We start from the raw sequence: 19,399 nt of genomic DNA on the forward strand, positions 1-19,399 counted from the left end.
AATGCACTTGCGCTCGTGCGGTGCAGGAGTGCTTTCAGGGCAACATGGTCGCGCTTGTATATGCTTGTATGTTCATCCTCGCTCACACTTACGATGAAACAAGGATAGCTTTCTGCGCATGTGCAGGCCCAGAGTTTTCACGTGACCACATGATCGTTTGTCGACGCGTGCAAGTTTGTCTGCTCTTTCCGCTCCTCGTGCGTTTGTTTACCCGGCAAATGCGCCCACGTGATTTTATCCCCCCTCCCCTCCCCCCCCCCCCCCCCCCCCCCCCCCTTCGATCTCAACATTGACGACGCGCGCTTGGCTGCCCCGTAATCGCGCGTTCCCTGCGCGTTACCCTTCGATTCCGTAACGTTCCGATAGGCCAAAGACGCATTTTTCAACACTTTCTCGCTGTATACACGAGCTTTCAAATCCAGCTGCACCAGTTTCTAAAACCTGCGCTCGATAATAACGTACTTAATTGGGTGATATACCTGTGTTGGTGCTTTCACGTGACTACGCGCTCGACTTTTTTCGTTCGGATAACTTGCTCTTGATAGTAACGCAAATGGTGTCACTACCGGGTGATATCTGTGTAAATGTGGTGATCCAGTCTTCTACACGCGTTCATTTCGCTCTGGTCTCTGCTGCGTCGGCCTCGGAAAGGATGTAGCTCGCTGCTCTGCACGGTGAATGAACAGCGTCCTTGGTGCGAGGCAAGAAGTGCGGCCATTGTGACGGCTGACCTTGACTGGGGGCGACAGTGGCGGCGGCGGGCGCGCTCTTTGTTTTTTTGTGTTTTGGGCGACGATGCTGCGATGTGTTCCGGCAATTGGAGGCGGCACTTAAGCGTGCGAGGAATTAATTGCCTGTGGGAAACGCTCATCTCGCCGCCACGCACAGGAATGTCCGGCCGACCCGCGTGCTCCATAAAAGAACGAGGAATTTCGCCGCGGGTGGAGGCACGCGCGGAATGCTCGCGTTTGCGTAAAGATTAAATATTCACGAGTGTTCGCCGCTGCGCGTAGTCGCCTACGCAGTTTACACGCTCTTCCCTCAGTTTGGAGGCATGTTTATTGTTGCCTGTACAGTTCGTGCGATTGAAGCGCGCGAGCATAAAAGGTGTTGCTAACAAGCTGTATTTGACGTGTTTGCGGACAATGTTCTTTCTCTTCTGGTGAGGAGAGGCCCTGCGTGAAAAGTTACTCAAAATAATTTCGCATATTTCTTGGCCTTAGCTGCGTTTGAATACCTAGCGGCTCAAAAACGAGATGATCCGAAATGTGGAACCCCAGTACATTCTATTTTACATTGGTAACTGCGCGGCTTCGGGGTGGTCCCGGCGGACATCGCGTGAATTCGATGGGCCGCGCGATGTTTGGGTAGTTTTCCACCACAAATGTCTAACCAAAAAAAAAAAAAAAAAATGGGATGGGCGATTTCTCGCGGGTGGGCGTTAATTCGGAATTTTACTACATGAAATGACACTGCCAAGTTTGCATCAGTGTTATTATGTTTGTAAAGTAGTTCCGTTAGCATTTTCTTATTTCAGTATCCTTTTCTCTTTACAGCAGCAAAATCGGAACAGCTTCAGTGCCAGTGAAGAGGGCCAGTCACAATCTTCAGACTACGAAGACCAAGACGAGGTTGAAAAGGTGAGGAACTTTGACATTCTGCTGTTTGTGAATATTGACAATTCATACGGTGTATGTTTAGACAGATACTAATTTTATAAAATGAAACATTTTAAATACGGGTATGTTTCCAATACAGGTATGTTTACTATGGGATAGCTTTGTCAGCCACTGTAGAATTTGGGGATTAAGTGTGAGGCGATAATTGACAAGCTAAATACCTAAATTTTACTATTTCACTTTTTTAAAATATTTTTAGCAAGCACATATGTTACAGTTAGATACTAGATAATAGTGGAAACTAACAAATCTGACCTATATTCAAATTATAGATAAAAATATAGGTGGGATTCCATGTTTTCCAAGTTTTTTTTTAATGAAATTCGAAGGATGTTTATTAGAGTTTATTTTTTATCGTAAGTCGAGAGTTTAGCAGTGTTTGCTTCTTTTAGATAGGGTGCTTAATATTCTCTTTATAAATCTAGTGTTAGATTTGATATAGCTTCTTTTTTTAGGTGCTCAATGCAATGTACATGCAGGAAAAATCACGTTCTTGTGCACATGTGAGGCATGGCAACAGATTTTAAAAAGCCTAGTAAAATAAGCTAATTCGCTCCTTTTAAACCCTTAGTGCATTGAACATAAAAAAATATAATGTGTGTGATGCTTCTTTCATTCTAAAATAATTAAAATAGCAAAAATGCCATTGCGAGGGGCTAACAAACATTTTCTAAATTTTTCATAAATATATAAAAAAATATATATATATAACCAAACCTACATAGTTGCAGTCTACATATTCTGAAGTATAAGCATGCCAAATTTGGCTGGGATAGGACAATATTAAGATTGTGCACAAACTGTGAAGATGCCCCAAAATGACATAAAAAGAAAAACTTTTTCGAATGTTACCATAGATGTGTAGCTATACCCTTTCGCAGTACAAAAAATAATATTTTGTTAATCAATTTTTGTGAGGAATTGAAGCTACAGAAGACTGCAATGGAGAGGACACTTCTAGGCCTACTTGTCAACGTAAATGTGATGGTGGGCGACGTCGCAACTTGAAGAACCATGCAGAGAGAAATGACTCAAGTTCATGGCACTCTGGTTTGCATGGAGGTCTCCAAATCCGTATCTGACTAATTTTGTGATCATAACCAGCACAAATTATTTTGATAGATCAAAAATAGAAATTCGAAAATTATAAAACAACGTAGAACCCAAAATCGCATCTTTGCAAAATATTTCCGTTTTTCTATTTGCATCTCCCCTTAATGATCCATAATTATGAATAAGAATAATCTCCACAGACAGATCGAGAGGCACTGAAAGTAATTTTGATTATGTGGAATATGTGGGATTATGAAAATCCTGCCTCCTCCTTCATGGTGTGTTCTAAACCCAAAACCAGATGAGTGACTACTAGTGAAATTGTAGGCTTGCATCACCGTTGTGGTGATCCAGAAATGCAGCAACATTGGCAATAGGGGATATTGTGTTTAAAAAAAAGGCTAGTAACCTCTCCTCCACCAGTGACCCTGTTCTTTACCTGGACTAATGTGAAATGTTCCCAGTTTTTTTCTTTCCAGTATAATATTTTTAGTTTGTTTTATCTGAAGTCACAGAACCCCAAATTTAAAGCATAGCAGTTTTTAGATTTCAGATTATTTGTTTAGGGCTATTCAGGGAAAAATATAAGCTGCCAAAGGCCCAGTATACCGAGACTCAAGATGTATGGGGGTGAAGAAAGTCCTCAGTGATGTGATTGCTGCGCCAATTGCGCCAAACTGCGCCAAGAGGCGAACCCTGTTACATCCTGCTACATTTTGCCAAAATATGGGTAATCTGCGCCAAGCCTGCGCCAAAAGACCAATTTTGGTCGTCTTTCAAAACCGAAACTAAACTGAGTACCGTAATTGAGCACGCATGAGCTAGGTATAGGTAGCGCAAGCGGCCGCCCAGCAGAAAGTACCCTGTATCAATCGTCCATCCGGTCTTGCATAGTTTTTCTCGCCACCTCTCGTTTCACGCTCTCGTCATTCTTTTGTCTCGTCTCGCGTATTTTTAAAAACTATTTCAACGATAGACGTGGGCGTGTGTTGACGCTTTTGTGCTTCAGTCGTCGTACAAGGCGCTCTAAGCACATATTTGACCCTAACTCGCTATGTCTTGTTTTGACCTGACTCGATCAGGTTTTTTTTTTTCTGTGTGTTTAGCTTGTACCTCGTCTGCTGGCCGGTCAAGCACTTGCCGCTGGACTGTTCTTTTGTCGTATGCAGGACAATTACATTTTGCATACAATTTTGTGAACCAGTTGGCGACGGGGCGGAGTGGCATGGTGTATGTTTCGATCGAACAGGCATCTACGCTCGCGCGACGAAGTACGTGCAAATGCAATCTGCCGAAGTTGCCCTCATGTGCATGCGAACATGACTGCACGACAGAGGCACCAGTCGGGACGCTTGCAACCCATTTTTTTACGTTTGCTTACTTTTGACGAAAATCTGGCACGTCGGGAACCAGTAAAACGGTGGCAAGCGGTTTTTCGGAATTGCTCGGCAACGGCCACAGCACTGTTCACTTGCGGGATGTCTCAATGTTTCTTTGGAGAAATTGAAAGTGGTAATTCATTACTAGCCAATGGCAAAGTGAGACCTGCAGCAGCCTTGTAGAAAGTTTTGAAAAGCAAAAAGAAAAGCGCCCGGTAGTCTTAATGCACCTTTGTCTTGTATACAATTTCGCATTGCAGTGCAGTAGTTACGTGTTTCATCAGTCGGAGACAGCTTCCATTTATTATATTATATAGCTACTGTAGTGAACCTAATGCTGTGATACCTACTAATAAGCTGGTCATTTTCAAATAAATTTTAATATGTGCAGTTTCGTTCTAATTTATCTATAAAGGCACATATATATGTATAATTTAACTGAAGCATTGCGAAATGTGTCATGTCATTGGCATTTCAGTTACATGTTGAAGGACTCCCAGGTGGCCGAACTTGACCATGTTTTTCTATTGCGGTGAGCGAAGTGTCCTTCGTTCGTGCAGCACTTAAAACAAATATGTTTATTTTTCTAAGAATATCTGCTCCAAAAGCCATTCTTGCTGCTCCGAAACACTGTTTTGGCTGCTCCGAAAGCAACTTTTGCTGCTCCAAAACACCGTTTTGGCTGCTCCAAAAGATGCTCCAAAACGGCTTTGGCCAATCACATCACTGAAGTCCTGCTTTGAAGAGATGTTTGTGACTGCTGTGAGAGCAGATGGCAAAGAGTTGCAAGCTAATCAGGCAACACCACGGTGGCTCAGTGTCATGTGCTACAGCTCCATACACAAAATCCATACACAAAATTCAGGCTCCAAGAAGCCTCAATTTTGTGCAAGGTTGTAGTGGTCAATTCCTTTGTACTTGATGATAAGGTAAAATATAGTTGTGTGTTCATAACCATTCATAATTTATTACATCTCAAAACGGAAATTGATTAATGTTTATCTTGTTTTCTGTGTTTCATTTGTTTTGCAGCAGATGGGAGATGCTCAGAAAACTCAGGACCAGCAACTCAGAAACTCCCTGGTGGGACGTGTCAGGCATCTCCACAAAGACGTCAAGAAGAAGATCTCGCGCTTCAGGAACAGCCGCAGCTCAGTGGATGGATCGGTGAGACCCCACCCCATCCCAACCGTTGTTGCCTGATTGTCTATTTAGTGGCGATGATTCCTTTTCAAATGATGCTTCCAACATGTATACCTTCAATGTTTGGATTGATTAGAGGAGCTCTCTTGGTTCTAAAAATATTTTATACTTGCTTGTTCAGGACGACAACAAAGACATGGCAGACGACAGCCTTCACCCAGGAAGCTCAATCGAAAGCATTCCCAGTGGTTCGGCAGGATCACGATCAAGTGAGTTATTTATTTATTTGTTTGACACTCTGGTGATCAGCGGCCGTGAATATTATGGGAAATTAGTCGGGTGATATCTGAATAAGAAGAGAGTTAAATTGTATTTTGTGTTTTCAACTCCACTCAAGTAGTTACAATTAGAGTGACTACAAAATTGAAGAAAAAAAAAGAAGAGAAGTGCAACGGCCTACTAACAGGAAACTAGCTAAAGTGTGACTTCACATCCTCTACAAAATGATAAAAAGTTGCCAGAGTGATGGTTTCATTCGTTAAATAATTTTAGTCTTAAATTGCCCGAGAGAAGTTCTCGACACCTCCAATATTTTTATTTTGTACGATGTGAGCATAGATGTGGCAAAAGTAACTTTGCCATTCAAGGAAACATACTCGGCTGATTATCGCGTTGGCGACCGCCATTAAAGTTGCAAGTCCAAACTATTGCATTTCCAGGCATACAAGCGCACACGCCTACAAGTAGCAACCGGAGTTCTTCCTCTATTGGAGAAGAGGAGTGCAACCCGCAGTGTTTTGGGCCTTTTGTTGGCCGGGCAAGGGCCCTGGTGGACTGCGTACCTTCTCCCTACGACAAGGATGGCCTCTCATTCAAGGTATGTGCTTCCCCATCTTGATGAGAATAAAAATGGAAGCTAAGGGCAGTGAATTTATGCCAGATCAGTTTGCGCTTCATTACAGTCGACTCCCAGTAATTGAAACTCCAGGAAACCACAGTCTTTTGTTTAAAATATTAGAAATTTGAATTCTCAGCAATTCATCTAAATATGTATGATATGATGTCAGGCAAAGTAGCAATTTGCTATAAGATTAGCTACACATACCAAGCAGATCTTTTACACTTTCCTCTACACAGGCCTATTTAAAAGAAGGCACACATATAAAACATTGCTGACGTTCGAAGAATATGGTGGTTTGGGCCTAATATTTTCTAATATAATATTGAATAGTTTCTCCGAGACCTTTGCTATCGTTTAAGCATGCTTTTACTACCTTTCTTAAACTAAAATTCAGCTGAACTGGAAAGATGTTCCCAGCCTTCCACTTGTCCAGTTCTGAGCTCAGTTCATTTTAATATAATTATATCTACGAACCGTGGCCTCAGAAAGTCCGATGCCTACGTTGGGGAGGCATGTAAATGACAGATTTGACATAAAATTAAACCGAAAGCGACACCCAGCTATCCTAATCGAGGGAATTTATAAACCTGCTTTCTCTATACAAATATTCTTTTTTTATTTGCGAAATTAATCACCTCAGAAAAATTTTAAAAAAGTAAGCACTTATAATTAAATCAGATTGTCAGGACAGTTCTGCTTGCATAATTGCAATGGGTCAGTCCCATTGAATGCTTTCCTCACCGAGCACCCGTGCACTGCAGAAAAGAAATGAGCACAAGCTTTGTGGGTATTGCTTTCCCACAGTACAGAGGTGCTCTGTGAGAAGCGCACTGAACAGGGCTTACTTGCTGCAATGAACAAATGGTATGAATTAAGTGAAAACGCTGTTTGAATTAAGCAGCTTATAGACGCATTAAAAACATGACGGGACAACCAAATTTTTAAAATTAATTTGAATTAACCGAATGTACGAAATATCCAAATTATCGCAAGTTCACAGTGGGTGCCCGCACCTTACCAGAAAGGGGGAACAATACCAGGAAAAAACATGGTGACCAAGAGATCAGTTGACAACAAAGATTCCATTGGCTTTGTAATTTGAGGGTTTTCCGTACACGATAAATGGTGATGATGACAGGCAACTCTAGCAGCTGCGCGTTACAGGGATAAGTGTAACTTACCTGGAAGCCCAGTCTTATGCAACAGACTAGAGTAGACTTTGATTACCTTCTTGGCAAGGCCTTTACCTGCATTCAAATGGCAGTCATGCAAGTTCTGCTAGTGCATCTTCAGGAATTACAAGGGCATGAGATTCGACTGCCTTAAAGGCCGACGACCAGACTCGAGATTCTGCAAGGCAGAATATCCTCTCACCATGGGAGACGAGGAGACGGGCAGCGGTGGACAGGGAAGAAGGGAAAGAGGAGGAAGCGAAGGAAAAGTGCAAAGCGCAAACTGGTCGTCAGTCTTTAAAGGGGCCCTGCAACAACTTTTTGACTGGATTTTAATTTGCATCGAACCTGAGCGCACTGAACGTAGTAGTAACTTAGTAAAACGTTTCTTGAATATAGCTTTATTTTCAAAGTTATAAGGCAAATTAAAATTAAAAACATAAGCAAAAAATAACCTCCTTCATGGCGTCCTTGATCGTGGCTTGGGTAGCCAATAATAGAAGCGAAGCGACTGGCCAATCAAGTGCAGCTTACATTGATCGCCGCTTCCCCTGCAGTCGCATGCGCGTCAACGGCTCTACTGTGCTTGCCGGCACAAATTTACGGGTCTGTTGGAGCTGGAGCTCCGAATCCTCGATAGAAGTGCGAAGCTCAAAGTGGTACTGTACGAGGACACTCCTCGTGAGCTTCGGGAGCGCGCTGGCGAAGCCTCTCTGCCCTAATTCGACTACACTCAAGTTCCGGGCAAGTTTGGGCGGGTCTCCCGTGGTTTTGCGAGGAGACAAATTCATACTTTCGCTTCATGCAAAATGGGCCACCGGCGTTGTGCGTCGTCTGCTAGGATCTGTAGGGCATGACCTCCGAGACCTTGTCATGCGCGGGGGTGCCTGCGCCGCCCCTTCCACCGCTTGGTGACGGGTATGTTGACGGGTCATCGTGCATTGTTTCTTGTTTCCATACTTACTAAACTGCATTTGTTTCTTTTCTCATCTAAAATTCTGAACAAAAACTACTTTTATAAATAATTGAAACGTTTGCGCCACTTACATTTTGTGTTTCAACTATTCGTCACATGCCGCTCGCGTTTGGCACCACGGGGCACCCCCGTAGTAGCAAGAGGGTCCCGCGTCGTCTGATTAAAATATGACGCACTGATATTTAGCGACTCTCTCTGTGCCTGCTGGGTTGCCCGAACGACAAGAGATGTGTAAACCGCAAAAAAGGTAGACACTTCAAAAGGATTGCAGGGTCCCTTTAAAGCAGCAGCATCAATTTTGCAGTCTACTAAAGCCGTATGTATAGTAGTTACTGACCTCCTCTGGATCCTGTTGACGTAGTGAAGAAATCGCAGGTCTGCATTTAAAACACCTAGCTCATTGTGCGTCCATTTTTTTCTTCCTTCCTTTGGCACATCCAGAAAGGAGACATTATTGACATCCTGTCGAGGAACACGACAGGCACGTGGGTGGGAGTGGCCAACAAGAAGGTGGGGCACTTCAAGTTCATCAACGTCGAAGAGATCCCCACAGAAACCAAGCCGAGGCAGCGCAGGTTTCCCAGCGTGCCCAAGCTGGACCACCGGCCAGAGTCTCTGGAGGAGCTCCTGGGAATGTTTGGGCTGCAAGTAAGACATTTTGCTCAAAGAGAATACCAAATGACTGAAAATGTAGTGGCTATCTGGTCCACACACTCAAATGAGTTTAAAAGATCCCCGATCTAGGACTTGGGAAATGGTCAAACAAAGTTCAAGAGCATTTTTTTTTTATTAAAGGAATTAACTTTTTTGAAGGTTGTATCTCTTGTCTAGAGCATGTCTTCCTTTACTTTCAGAACTACTTGAACGTCTTCATGCTGCATGGATACCAGGACTTTGAGATGTTCAAGGAGGTCACAAAGGACGATCTGGACAGCTTGGGCATCACGAACGAGGACCACCAGCTGCAGATATTCAGAGCCGCCGAGACACTCCTCGAGCACGACGGTACGTATAAAAAGACTGCCTTCCAATTATACAAGATAAATATATAATTGATGCTAGCTACCATTGCAGCCTATTTTGATTGTTCAATATTAAATTATTGTGCCAGGTTTTGGTTTGCTTTCTTTTTCTCGATGGTTTTGATATAGCAGTCGGAACTCTCGAATCCAAACTGGCCTGTTTCAAGGGCTACTTCTGACACAGCCTTTTAGGCACCTATGTATTTTTGTTACCCTCATTGATGCAAAGCATCTCTTATTTGGTTTTATTGTGGACCATAGCAGAGTTGTAGCTTGATTTGGCACACCAAGGTCAACAAACATGCGTAAGGATTGGGCAGACTGTCACAATATGTGCGCACCAACTGCTTGCAAAAGTAGTATCACATTTCAATTCATTAAAACTTGAAGGAACACTGACAGGGTATTTATGCTTGTTGAAGTTTTTATTTGAACATAACTTATGACTAGCCAGAAATCTACGGTATTCGCAACTCGAAATTTGTTTTCTTTTTTTTTGGGGGGGGGTGGCCCGAAAATTGTTAGTCAAGTATTGGCCGGTTTGAAACATGCTCACTCTCTCAATATTTAAAAAAAGAAAAAAAAAAAAAGTTAAACCTAGTTTTTCTGGCTTCTAAAAAGGTTGAAAAAAAAAAAAAAAAGAAATGTTCCACAGATAACAGGAAGTACATGTACTACGTCATTCTCAATATGGCGACACACCGCAGGCTGGACGATGTGATGCCGGTGCACACCGAACGAACATTGCCACAGACTTGGGACTGTTATTCTGGAACTGTCATTCGCAGAACCAGCAAATCGGTTTTCAAGCACAGAACAGCGATTGGAACAGATATAATTGCGAAACGATTGCGCGACAAACAGTGCACACATTGTCGGCGTCGTCTGTTTCACTCGCTAGAGGAGTGGAGGACCGGAAGAAAACTGGGTGGGCAGCGATAGCCACGTGACTTCTGGCAGGTCTCCCCTCCTCCATTTTCCCTTCCTCCTCGGTACGCTGTTTGGCCATGTGTCTCCGTGCTCATGTTTAAGTTTCAGAGTTGTTGATAATTTTTTTTTTTTTTAATTCATTAAAAAGATATGAAACTGAAGCAAAATATTGTTTGGTTAGTGTCCAGACACCATAATACATCATCTGGCAAAAAAATTTAAACAATGTTTGTGGGGGGGGGGGGGGGGGGGGGGTTGTGTCAGTGTTTTTTTATGGCCATAGCCAAATTTTTTGCTACCTTCCATACATTTCAGGTGAAATCCTGGGGGAATACCTAGAGGTCCCGGTCAGCCCAGAACTCCCGGCCGTAAAAGAAAGCGATGGCGACGGAGTCACCAACACCGCCATCAATGATCTGGACAGTGTTGCAGACAGCATTCCTCAGAACGACAGAAAGAAGACATTTCTCTTGCCCGACTGCGACGCTTCCTTTACGAGCAACGGACCACTGCGCTTCCAGCTCAACATCCCGCTGGCGGAACCGGATGTTTCGACCACGACAACGCAGTCTGTGCGAGACTTCAAAGAGACCATCTGCAACGGCTCCGACGTGTCTTCGATGACCGTGTTTTCGGGGCCGCTCCCGGAACGCTTTGAGCTTCGGCGTGCCTCCACGGACTGCATCCGGAGCCACCTTCCTCGGTCGCTGCAGAACGTATTCCGAAAGTTCAGTGGAAGCACCGGAGACGAGGACGGCAGGTCGGCGTCGTTTGATGAAAACGAGACGTTGTCAGAGTCTCCCGCCAAGATCTCGTACGGGTCGAGCTTTGCTCGGAAGGTGAAGGCTTCGTCTTTTTTGCGGAGGGATTCTATGGACGATGCATCCATGGCAGACGTGTTGGGCAAGAAAGGCAGCCGTGGGAAGGGGAGCCTCGACAATGTGGAGGAGAGTGCGCCGTTGTCGCTGCGTGCCTGCATCGAGCACAAACTGGCGGCGGAAGGCATTGACCTGTGCCAGGAACCCTACACGGACAGAGTGAGTGTACATCTTGAGTAGGGAAATGTGTTCTTTCTGCACTTCCGATCGTGAGGCCTGCTCTTCATTTGCACCAGCCGACTTTTCGACCGTAGCATCATGTTGCCAAAATTTTATTTGCGTGTCTAAACTCCAAGGCAGTCTACATTAATATATATATATATTCATCTTCACGTTGACTGGGCAGTGTGCTTCTGTGCCAAATTCTTTGGCTCTTCAATCTAAAATTTTCCTTATTAAGTAATTGTGACGTTCTATGAATGATCAGCTTTCCGGCATATTGAATATTCAGCTGCGTTCTCACCCCACACTGTTCTGTGCAGACCGGCTTCTGTGGAATACCGCCTGCACTGGTTCAACGCTACTCCGAGGAGCTTCAAAAGGATATTGCAGACACGGCAGAAGCGCTCGACCAGGTTCGCATCAGCGAGTTGGATCGCATCGGGAAACGTGGGGTAAGCATCTCGGCGTCTAGTCACTTTCTTGACAGCTGGAGACAGAAGTAAAAAACACCACGCCCAAAACTGTATACTTTTGCTAGAATTTGACGGCCCAGATAATCGATACAAGAAACCATACCATATTCGCAACTCCAGCGCTCCCGCAGATGAACGGAGAACCAGAGGAGCAGGGACGGCGGCGGCGCGGAAACGGTTGCAGGGACTGTCAGCCTTGATGCGTGAGGCCGTTTTAACGAAAATAGTGAGCGCATTAAAAAAATAATTGTTGTGCCCCGCTTTGCAACAGCCTTGCACGAAGGAACGGGATGTCTAATTTCGTTAGAGACTTTTCGTGCATCGCATACGTTGCGGATTTCTGGTCTTGAGCATAGCTGCCAGCTCAATCTGTGCTCAACATGGTGGAAAACGCTCCCGCTAATAAGGTAGAGCTCTATAGTACAGACTACGAAAAGTCTATTCTTTTGCCATAAGTAGGAGAAAACCCGTCGCGCAACCGTATGTCGACCAATACAAATCGGGAATGGGTTCGCGTTTTAAGGCCATTACAAGGAACATGACCATTTATTCCAAGCACTTTAAAAAGACAGGATACCCGCACTTGCTTTCAGGTAATTAAAAAGCAAATAAAGAAATGCTCGAAACATTTTAAGCGCATCTGTGTTAGCCAGCCGTTCGTGACGAGAGCTTAGAACGCGCAGTTTTGGCCAGAGGGACCGCAATGTTGCAGATAACACGGCTCAAAAATGTACGGTATATTAAAATTTTTTTTTTATAGAGCAATGAATAAAACTTCTAAACACACCGATTGTGTTAATAGGCAGTTTTTGCATAGCGTACGACACCCCTAAACTTCAGTTGGACTTACAGCGCACTGACGTTCAACCGGCGCTACCAAGTTTTACGAGCGGCTTGGTAGCTGAGTTGTGCAACTTATTAAAATAGCTTAAATAAGTGTAAATGACTGTAAAAAAAAAAAAAAAAGTAATTGTTCTTTTTTTTAATTTTACTGCAAAACATCAGGTTTTTTTGTGTTTTTTTTTTGTACTTTTTGATGCATACTTTAGCTGTTTAATATCATCTATTGCGCCGTCATCAAGCCTCTCGTAAAAGTTGGGGCCGTCAGTTTGACGTCAGTGGGCTGCATGTCAAACTGAATGAAGTTTTGGAGTGTCGTATATGTGACAAGGGGAGTAAGGACCACAACATTTTCTTTTTTTCTTAGAGTGATGAGCACAGCAACACTCCTGGCATGCACTGAGAAATGTGCTTCAAAGGCACAGCGCGAGCTTGCAGTTGTAATGCTACACCGCATGGTAGCCTGCGGTAACAAACTTTCTATCAATAACCACAGAGCAGTTTGATTACGTGTTGCAGTACACTAAAACCGACACGGCGAGCAGCGAGTTGTGAGGCTGTGACGCGAAGACACCAACACTGTGAGCGCTCAGCTCTTCCGAAGCTTGACGGTCATTGTTCGTGGCTCTCTTTTTAGAGCACTGATGGCCAGGCAAAGCACAAACATATCTTCATCACCCTCAAAATTATTCTGCCACAAACAGTACCGTGGCCGGTGCCTAAAACACGCTCGCTCACCACAAAGCTTGGCAATATGAGGTTTCTGCAACTTTTAAATAAGAGAATGCTCGTTTTCCTAAATGCAATCAGTATCTCCGTCACCTGTTATATATGATCCCTCCCTAACCGCTTCGCATTTGTATATGCAAATGCGAAGCGGCTATTTTTATCGCGCTGAACAGCGTCAGCGAGCAGGCACACGGGATATCCTGGAGAATCTACCCCCGTCTCTTCTGCCATCTTGGAACTACCGCCCTGCCACCTGTAGGGCGTTGGAGTTGCGAATAGTTGGGGTTTTGGGTTTCGGTAAATACCGATAAACCCCGATGAGCTGTTTTTTTGTTTTTTTTTAATTGGGGGAAATCGAAAAACCCCGTACCGGAACTGTCCTTGAGAAAGAAAAACCGAAGTTTCACAGGAAGATATCTTTATCCCAGTGTGTCGAACCGAAAAAAATACGGGTTCGGTTACGGTTCAGGTAAATTTATTTTGTTCCGGTTCAGTTCCGGTTCGATTAATTCGATCTGCGAACCGGTTCGCGAACCGGTTTGGGGCGCTGAATCGGTCCGCGAACCGGTTCGGAAATTATAAATGACAAATTGCAACATCAAAATAACAAAATCAAAATAACATCAAAATAAAAAAAAAAAAAAAATTGCAACATCACATCCTAGAAACGTGTTATGAAATGAGCACACAGCAGCATTTAGGATTTACGAGATTGTAGAAAAATAAAATCCCGTGACGCGATTTTTTTTTTTTTTTTGCACAGTTTTTTAATTTTCTTTCTTCCGTGCAAGCCGCGACCAGCGCAATACTGGTTCCTATGTCGAGATTCATGGATGCAGCGTTTGTCAAGATTCATGAATGCAGCGTTTATATTCCTAAGACTGAGTGGAGAAGAAAAATATGTAAGCGAGGTGTGTGTCAATTGACGGCACTTAAAAAACAAATGGCATTGATAGCACATTCATTGTCAGCAGCGCGTGGCCGAATTGTTTTGACATGAGCCGGTAACCGTTATTTTTTTTCCGGTTCAGTTCCGGTTCGGGTTCATCGCGATAACAATCTAACGGTTCGGGTTCAGTTCCGGAAAAAATACCGGTTCGGTTCCGGTTTTCGGTTCGGTTCGGTTCGACACCCTGCTTTATCCACAGCTTTATTTTGTGTTCACCCTAAACGCAGCCCTCACTCAGGGTGTAAAATAGCCAGGTGGGGAAACGGCCCATAGAAGCCTACCGCAGCGCCGTGACAGGATTGTGTACTCGTCTGCTTGCGGGTACCCCCGATTTGCGACAGATGGCGCTGCGGCGAGAGGAAAAAAAAATCGGAATCGGATTTGCATGGAAATTTATGGGAGAGTGCGCAAAATAAACCGAGAGCACGACAGTTCTCTATTGAAAATCCACGAGAAACCATCTCCGTCAGTTTAGCCGGTCACAACCGGTCGCCCACCTGGAGTGAGAGTTCACGGTGCTCCACATAGATGGCGTCACAGAAAAAGAGAAAACCGAGGGGAACACAATCCGGTCGCTCATTTGGCTCTCGTTTCCCCACTTGTCTATGTTACACCCTGCCCTCACTGAACTGTCCAAGTGGCTGCTTCTTTCTTCGGACACAATATCCCTCCTCCCGGTTCCTTCTCTTCTCCGTAATGGGACATTTTCCAAACATTTGGCTTACCCGTTCCTGAAAAATATCACCCCTTTCATACTTTCCAGGAGTCCTGATCAATGCCAAATGTTTTGTTGAATCAAAATAATCCCACAAAATGCCAAAATTTTGTGGGATCAAAATAATCCCCCAAATATACCCCCCCCCCCCCCCCCCCGCCCCACCCCCCTTCGAAGCTTGAAGCAAAATAAACCACGAACAGTGCAGGGCATATATGAAATAGGAAAATCTTTAGCTTTTCCCCCATATGAAAGCAATCACAAAGCAATTGAGCAAAAAATAAATTACTTAGCAGAAAAAAAAAAAAAGTTATTATTAATTTATTATGTTATTGCTAAACTGTTAGCCCCCGGAAAATGAACAGCAGACATTTCTAGCACTCGAGCAATTTGTGCTACCTTACCACCTACTTACTTGAGGGCTCCAAATGATGGCACTTAAGGCTCGGTTATACTTAAATGTTGAGCGCAGCAAACATAGCGTAGCGCAGAACGTGGGCCTTTGATTGGACGGCGAGCGGGAACTCATTATCTTCGACCAATCAGCATCAATATCCGCTGCGCTACACCGCGTTTGCTACGCTCGGCGTCGGAGTGTAACAGCCTTTAGGTTGATGCTGCACTGTTCTTGGGCATTCAACACTAGCCAACTTGCTCGAAAAGCACCAGCTACGCACCACAGTGTGCACTACCCCGTTCACATCTCCCAAAGGCATGCCTAAACGAAATACGACGAATAACAAGAGAAATGCAGACGCCAGTGTCTGGAATCCTCTCAACCTTTTCGAAGGGCAAAGCAGTTTCCAAGATAGATTGATGTAGCTTTTCTCATTGAAACTTAAAAAGTGAAGCTTAAGAACCCTCCAGCGTTAGGAGACGGACAAAGAACCCCGAAAGTGTGTTCTTCTTTGCGCAAAGATTTTGAAAGTGAGCACAACATCCCGCAGGTTCCCAACGACTTCCTGGCCGACTCTTGCGGCGGCCCCATCGTGGAGGCGGACTACACCGGGCTCCGTGCCTGGCTCGTGTCCCTAGGACTGCCCATGTACGAGCCCCTGTTCCTCGAAGCCCGGATCTCGACCCTGGCCCGGGTGGCCGACTTGCGCGAGCCCGACTTCCGCACCCTCGGCATATCGAACGCACGGCACGTTCGTCTGCTTTCCTCGGCGGTCGGAGCGCTGCACTTCGAACAGAGCCGCTACAGCCTAGAAGTGCGGTGACAGCTCCTGCAACGCTGGCGTTCCGTGCGGGAGCAGGTCTTCCAGGCTTACGTCAAACTGCCGTTCGGTGGCAGCAGCGCGTGAACGCGGGGACAACAGCTCACACCGCGGCTCCTCCAACGGCGAGAGACGGGCATTGGCGGGTTTTAAGGGGTGGGCTCAGAAATCCCACTTCTTGCATAGGTGCAAGGTACGAGAACTTCGATGGCGGGAAGGGTTGGGAACTGGCGTTCGCAAGAACCGTGCCCAAAAATTCTCCTGCGGTTGCGAAAGCAATGTGGCGGACAAGCGACCCGGGCTGGCACTGTCGGAAGCAATATACTCGGCGAGAGCTTGTGCTCTCGCAGAAACAAAGGTGCACCAAGTGATTCTTTTTTTTTAATCTATGCGTGTGAAAAGGAAGATTTGTATGTTTGTTGTTACTTAGCGAGTATTTTAAGTATGGTGTTTCCTAAGTATTGTTCTAGAATCTAGGAGTGCTCAGCTTTGAGCGTTCAACGGATATGTGCGGGAAAACTTATTTTCTGCTGAACTTTAGATTCTGGTTGCCATATCTGAACATCTTTAGACAAACTAGTGCAAGTGAGGGCTGTTCCAACAGTAGTATGTGCTTGGTTGCTGGATTCCAGGTCCTAACGATTGTGTCTGCTTAGTTGTGCATATCATAGGACACGCAAAATGACGCAAGTGAGTCAGTGTCATAGGTCATCCTCCCCCCAAACATGTTTTAGTACGAGTGTGTAGTCATATTTTCAATCTTGTCTAGGAACTTTTGAATAGATCCTAGTAGGCAGTGTTTCTGCTTGCTCCTCAAAGAAGCTGGGTGGCCTTTTCGGTAAAGAAAAGGATCTCTTTGGCACTCCCACGCTATTGACCAAGCCATTGGCTCGAGCCACACATTTATGTCTAGTCAAGCACATGTCTTTGCAGGGCAGTTTAACACATTATGGCTGGAAAAACTTGTCTTGCTCTGCTTTGTGAAGGCATAAAAATCCACCTACTTTTGAGGGTACTGTAAATAATTATGTAAAGAAAAAAATAATAATGTAAAGAAACTGAGTCACGTTCTCGCTGTGCATGTTGTATGCTTTTACGAGAAAGAATGCATATCTAATGTTCTGTGTACAGTAATGCCGCTGTGAATAAACCTGTTTTTATATATTGTGGAGTTTCTCTGTTCCCTCAGCCCAACTGCTACCACCACCAGAGTTCCAAAATCATATGAATGTTGTGCACTACACTACTTTCCATTAGTGAAGCAAAGAGTGGATGGGACAATCTGGCAAGGAGCAAAAACCAACATACCCAGTGTCACCTCGATTCTAGTAGGTGCAGAGCAAAACAGACTATGCGGTTGTGGTGTAAAATCTTATGATTGATCAAATAATTTAAGGCCTGTTCACACATGTGCAACCGAATACGACCGAGAGAGACAAGACCGGTTTTTAAGCCTCTTACGACGGCGTAGGGCCTGCTCCGCAGCGCGCATCTGGTCGTACACGGTCGCAAGAGGCTTAAAACCAGTCTTGTCTCTCTCGGTCGCACTCGGTTGCAAGTGTGTGAGCGGGTTTTTAGACTTTCAGATTCCTAGTATTTGGGTTTGCGAATAATCCGATACATTGAATACAATGCTGTTGGCAAATATTTGGGTTTATGCAGCACTGCTGTAATTACATAATAGTCCTTGCAGGCCTCTGCTGGATCTCAAGCTTGCATTCAGAAGCCTTTATTAACATACCATTTCGGCAGGATGTTTCTTGTATTCCTTGAATGAAGCAGTTGTGCTCCTGCCTTCTTGGATGTGCTTGACAAAAACCCTTAATTTCTTCGATATCTAGAATTCAAGCCCGCTGCCTGCTCCGAGCACTAAAAACTTATTCTTGGTCGTTACGTCCATAATACAATGAATGGTAAAAATACAAAGAACATTGATAATTGAATCGGCCTCTTCCACTAAACTGTCGCTCTCCGCGACATTGAGCAAGGATCCACAGCTATTTGCCTCAAGATCGAACTGTGTCGCCACTGTGCAGCCGAAATTGAAATTGTGCGAAAGCAAGGATACCGCTATGCATCGTCTGCTATGGGCACACATTCAGAAGCATGGATCTCATTTCTGGCTAAGTTGAGCTCTTCTCATTAAATGCTTGTTGTATCATTTCACATACGTGGAAATTCAGTAAAGTAATTATTAAGTCGGATGCTTCCATAAACTTGGCATTGTGGTTTTTATACAATCGCTGGTCCCACATATTTTTCTCGCAAAAATCGTAGCTTTCATAAAACGTTGAATGTTGTCTGGAGCTGTGGTGAATGTTGACTGGAGCTGTGGTTTGATTAAAAAATTAATCCGATTGATCACTACCCTTTAATAGACTAATCAACTGATAAATCCATTAGTTGATTTTTCACCAGTCATGAAAGACGTTAATACTAAACCTTTTTTTTACTATGTCATAAATGGCATACTGCATTCCCATTTTGAACCTTACGCTGCGATGCCTACAGAAATATGAACACGGGAAACCTTTTAAAAGTGAAGTAATATTTAAGTTATATTATAAACAGTATAATCACCCTCGACAATCGTAACCATGCTGAAGTGGTTTACCATGCAAGCCTGTACCAAAGGAAATAAAAGATGTCAGAAATATTAAAGCAGGCATTTTTTAAACTTTTTCCCGACTTTCTTTAGCACGAGAATCCGATTAAACGACAAAAAATTTATCGCAATGAAAGCATCACTCAAATAATCTGAAGGTTAATTTATGAACTACCCATTACCGATATCTGTTAGGTGAGGGCAAAGGGTGATCGTAAAGTCTCGTGGGAGTCGCTAGCCCTCATCACTAAAATCGTGTCACTGTGGCCGATGCTGTCTGTGTCGTGATGCGGGTCGGTTGTTGGAGTTGCAGAGTCTACTATGAATAGATTATTTAGCCAGAAATTTACAATATTAGCCTTTTGACATTAGCTGCCCTCATTGAGAAAATTGAAGCGGGTGAACTCACACCACGCACACTACTGCGTTGCTCGGTTACGCCCTCTTGTTCCACTCGCGACAGATATAATAGAATAGTTTGTTTCAGTTGTCCTGCCAAAGAAAAGGTTCCGGATCGTAACTAGAAGAGGCACACTCTCCTCGTCGCAACGTGGTAAAGTTTTTCAGAGTCCGAAA

The 19,399-nt window shown here is 44.3% G+C and overlaps 1 protein-coding gene across 4 annotated transcripts in view; it reads left to right on the forward strand.

Annotated features, from left to right (window-relative positions):
* Positions 1-17,382, forward strand: part of LOC8043697 — a 288,228-nt gene extending 270,846 nt beyond the window's left edge. For 2 of the 4 annotated variants that reach the window (XM_040505222.2, XM_040505223.2), the window contains 9 exons: positions 1,557-1,640; positions 5,147-5,278; positions 5,436-5,523; positions 5,974-6,131; positions 8,745-8,951; positions 9,158-9,308; positions 10,571-11,292; positions 11,616-11,747; positions 15,949-17,382. In XM_040505222.2, the coding sequence (XP_040361156.1) occupies positions 1,557-1,640; positions 5,147-5,278; positions 5,436-5,523; positions 5,974-6,131; positions 8,745-8,951; positions 9,158-9,308; positions 10,571-11,292; positions 11,616-11,747; positions 15,949-16,221 (1,947 nt within the window). In that variant the 3' untranslated portion in view covers positions 16,222-17,382. Of the gene's footprint in view, positions 1-1,556; positions 1,641-5,143; positions 5,279-5,435; positions 5,524-5,973; positions 6,132-8,744; positions 8,952-9,157; positions 9,309-10,570; positions 11,293-11,615; positions 11,748-15,948 lie in introns of all 4 variants that reach the window. The other 2 variants (XM_029987475.2, XM_029987477.4) reach the window with 1 other exon arrangement.
* The last annotated feature ends 2,017 nt before the right edge of the window (positions 17,383-19,399 follow it).

Source organism: Ixodes scapularis, unplaced genomic scaffold (assembly GCF_016920785.2).
Source record: "Ixodes scapularis isolate PalLabHiFi unplaced genomic scaffold, ASM1692078v2 PGA_scaffold2__306_contigs__length_199485367, whole genome shotgun sequence".
NCBI lineage: Eukaryota > Metazoa > Arthropoda > Arachnida > Ixodida > Ixodidae > Ixodes > Ixodes scapularis.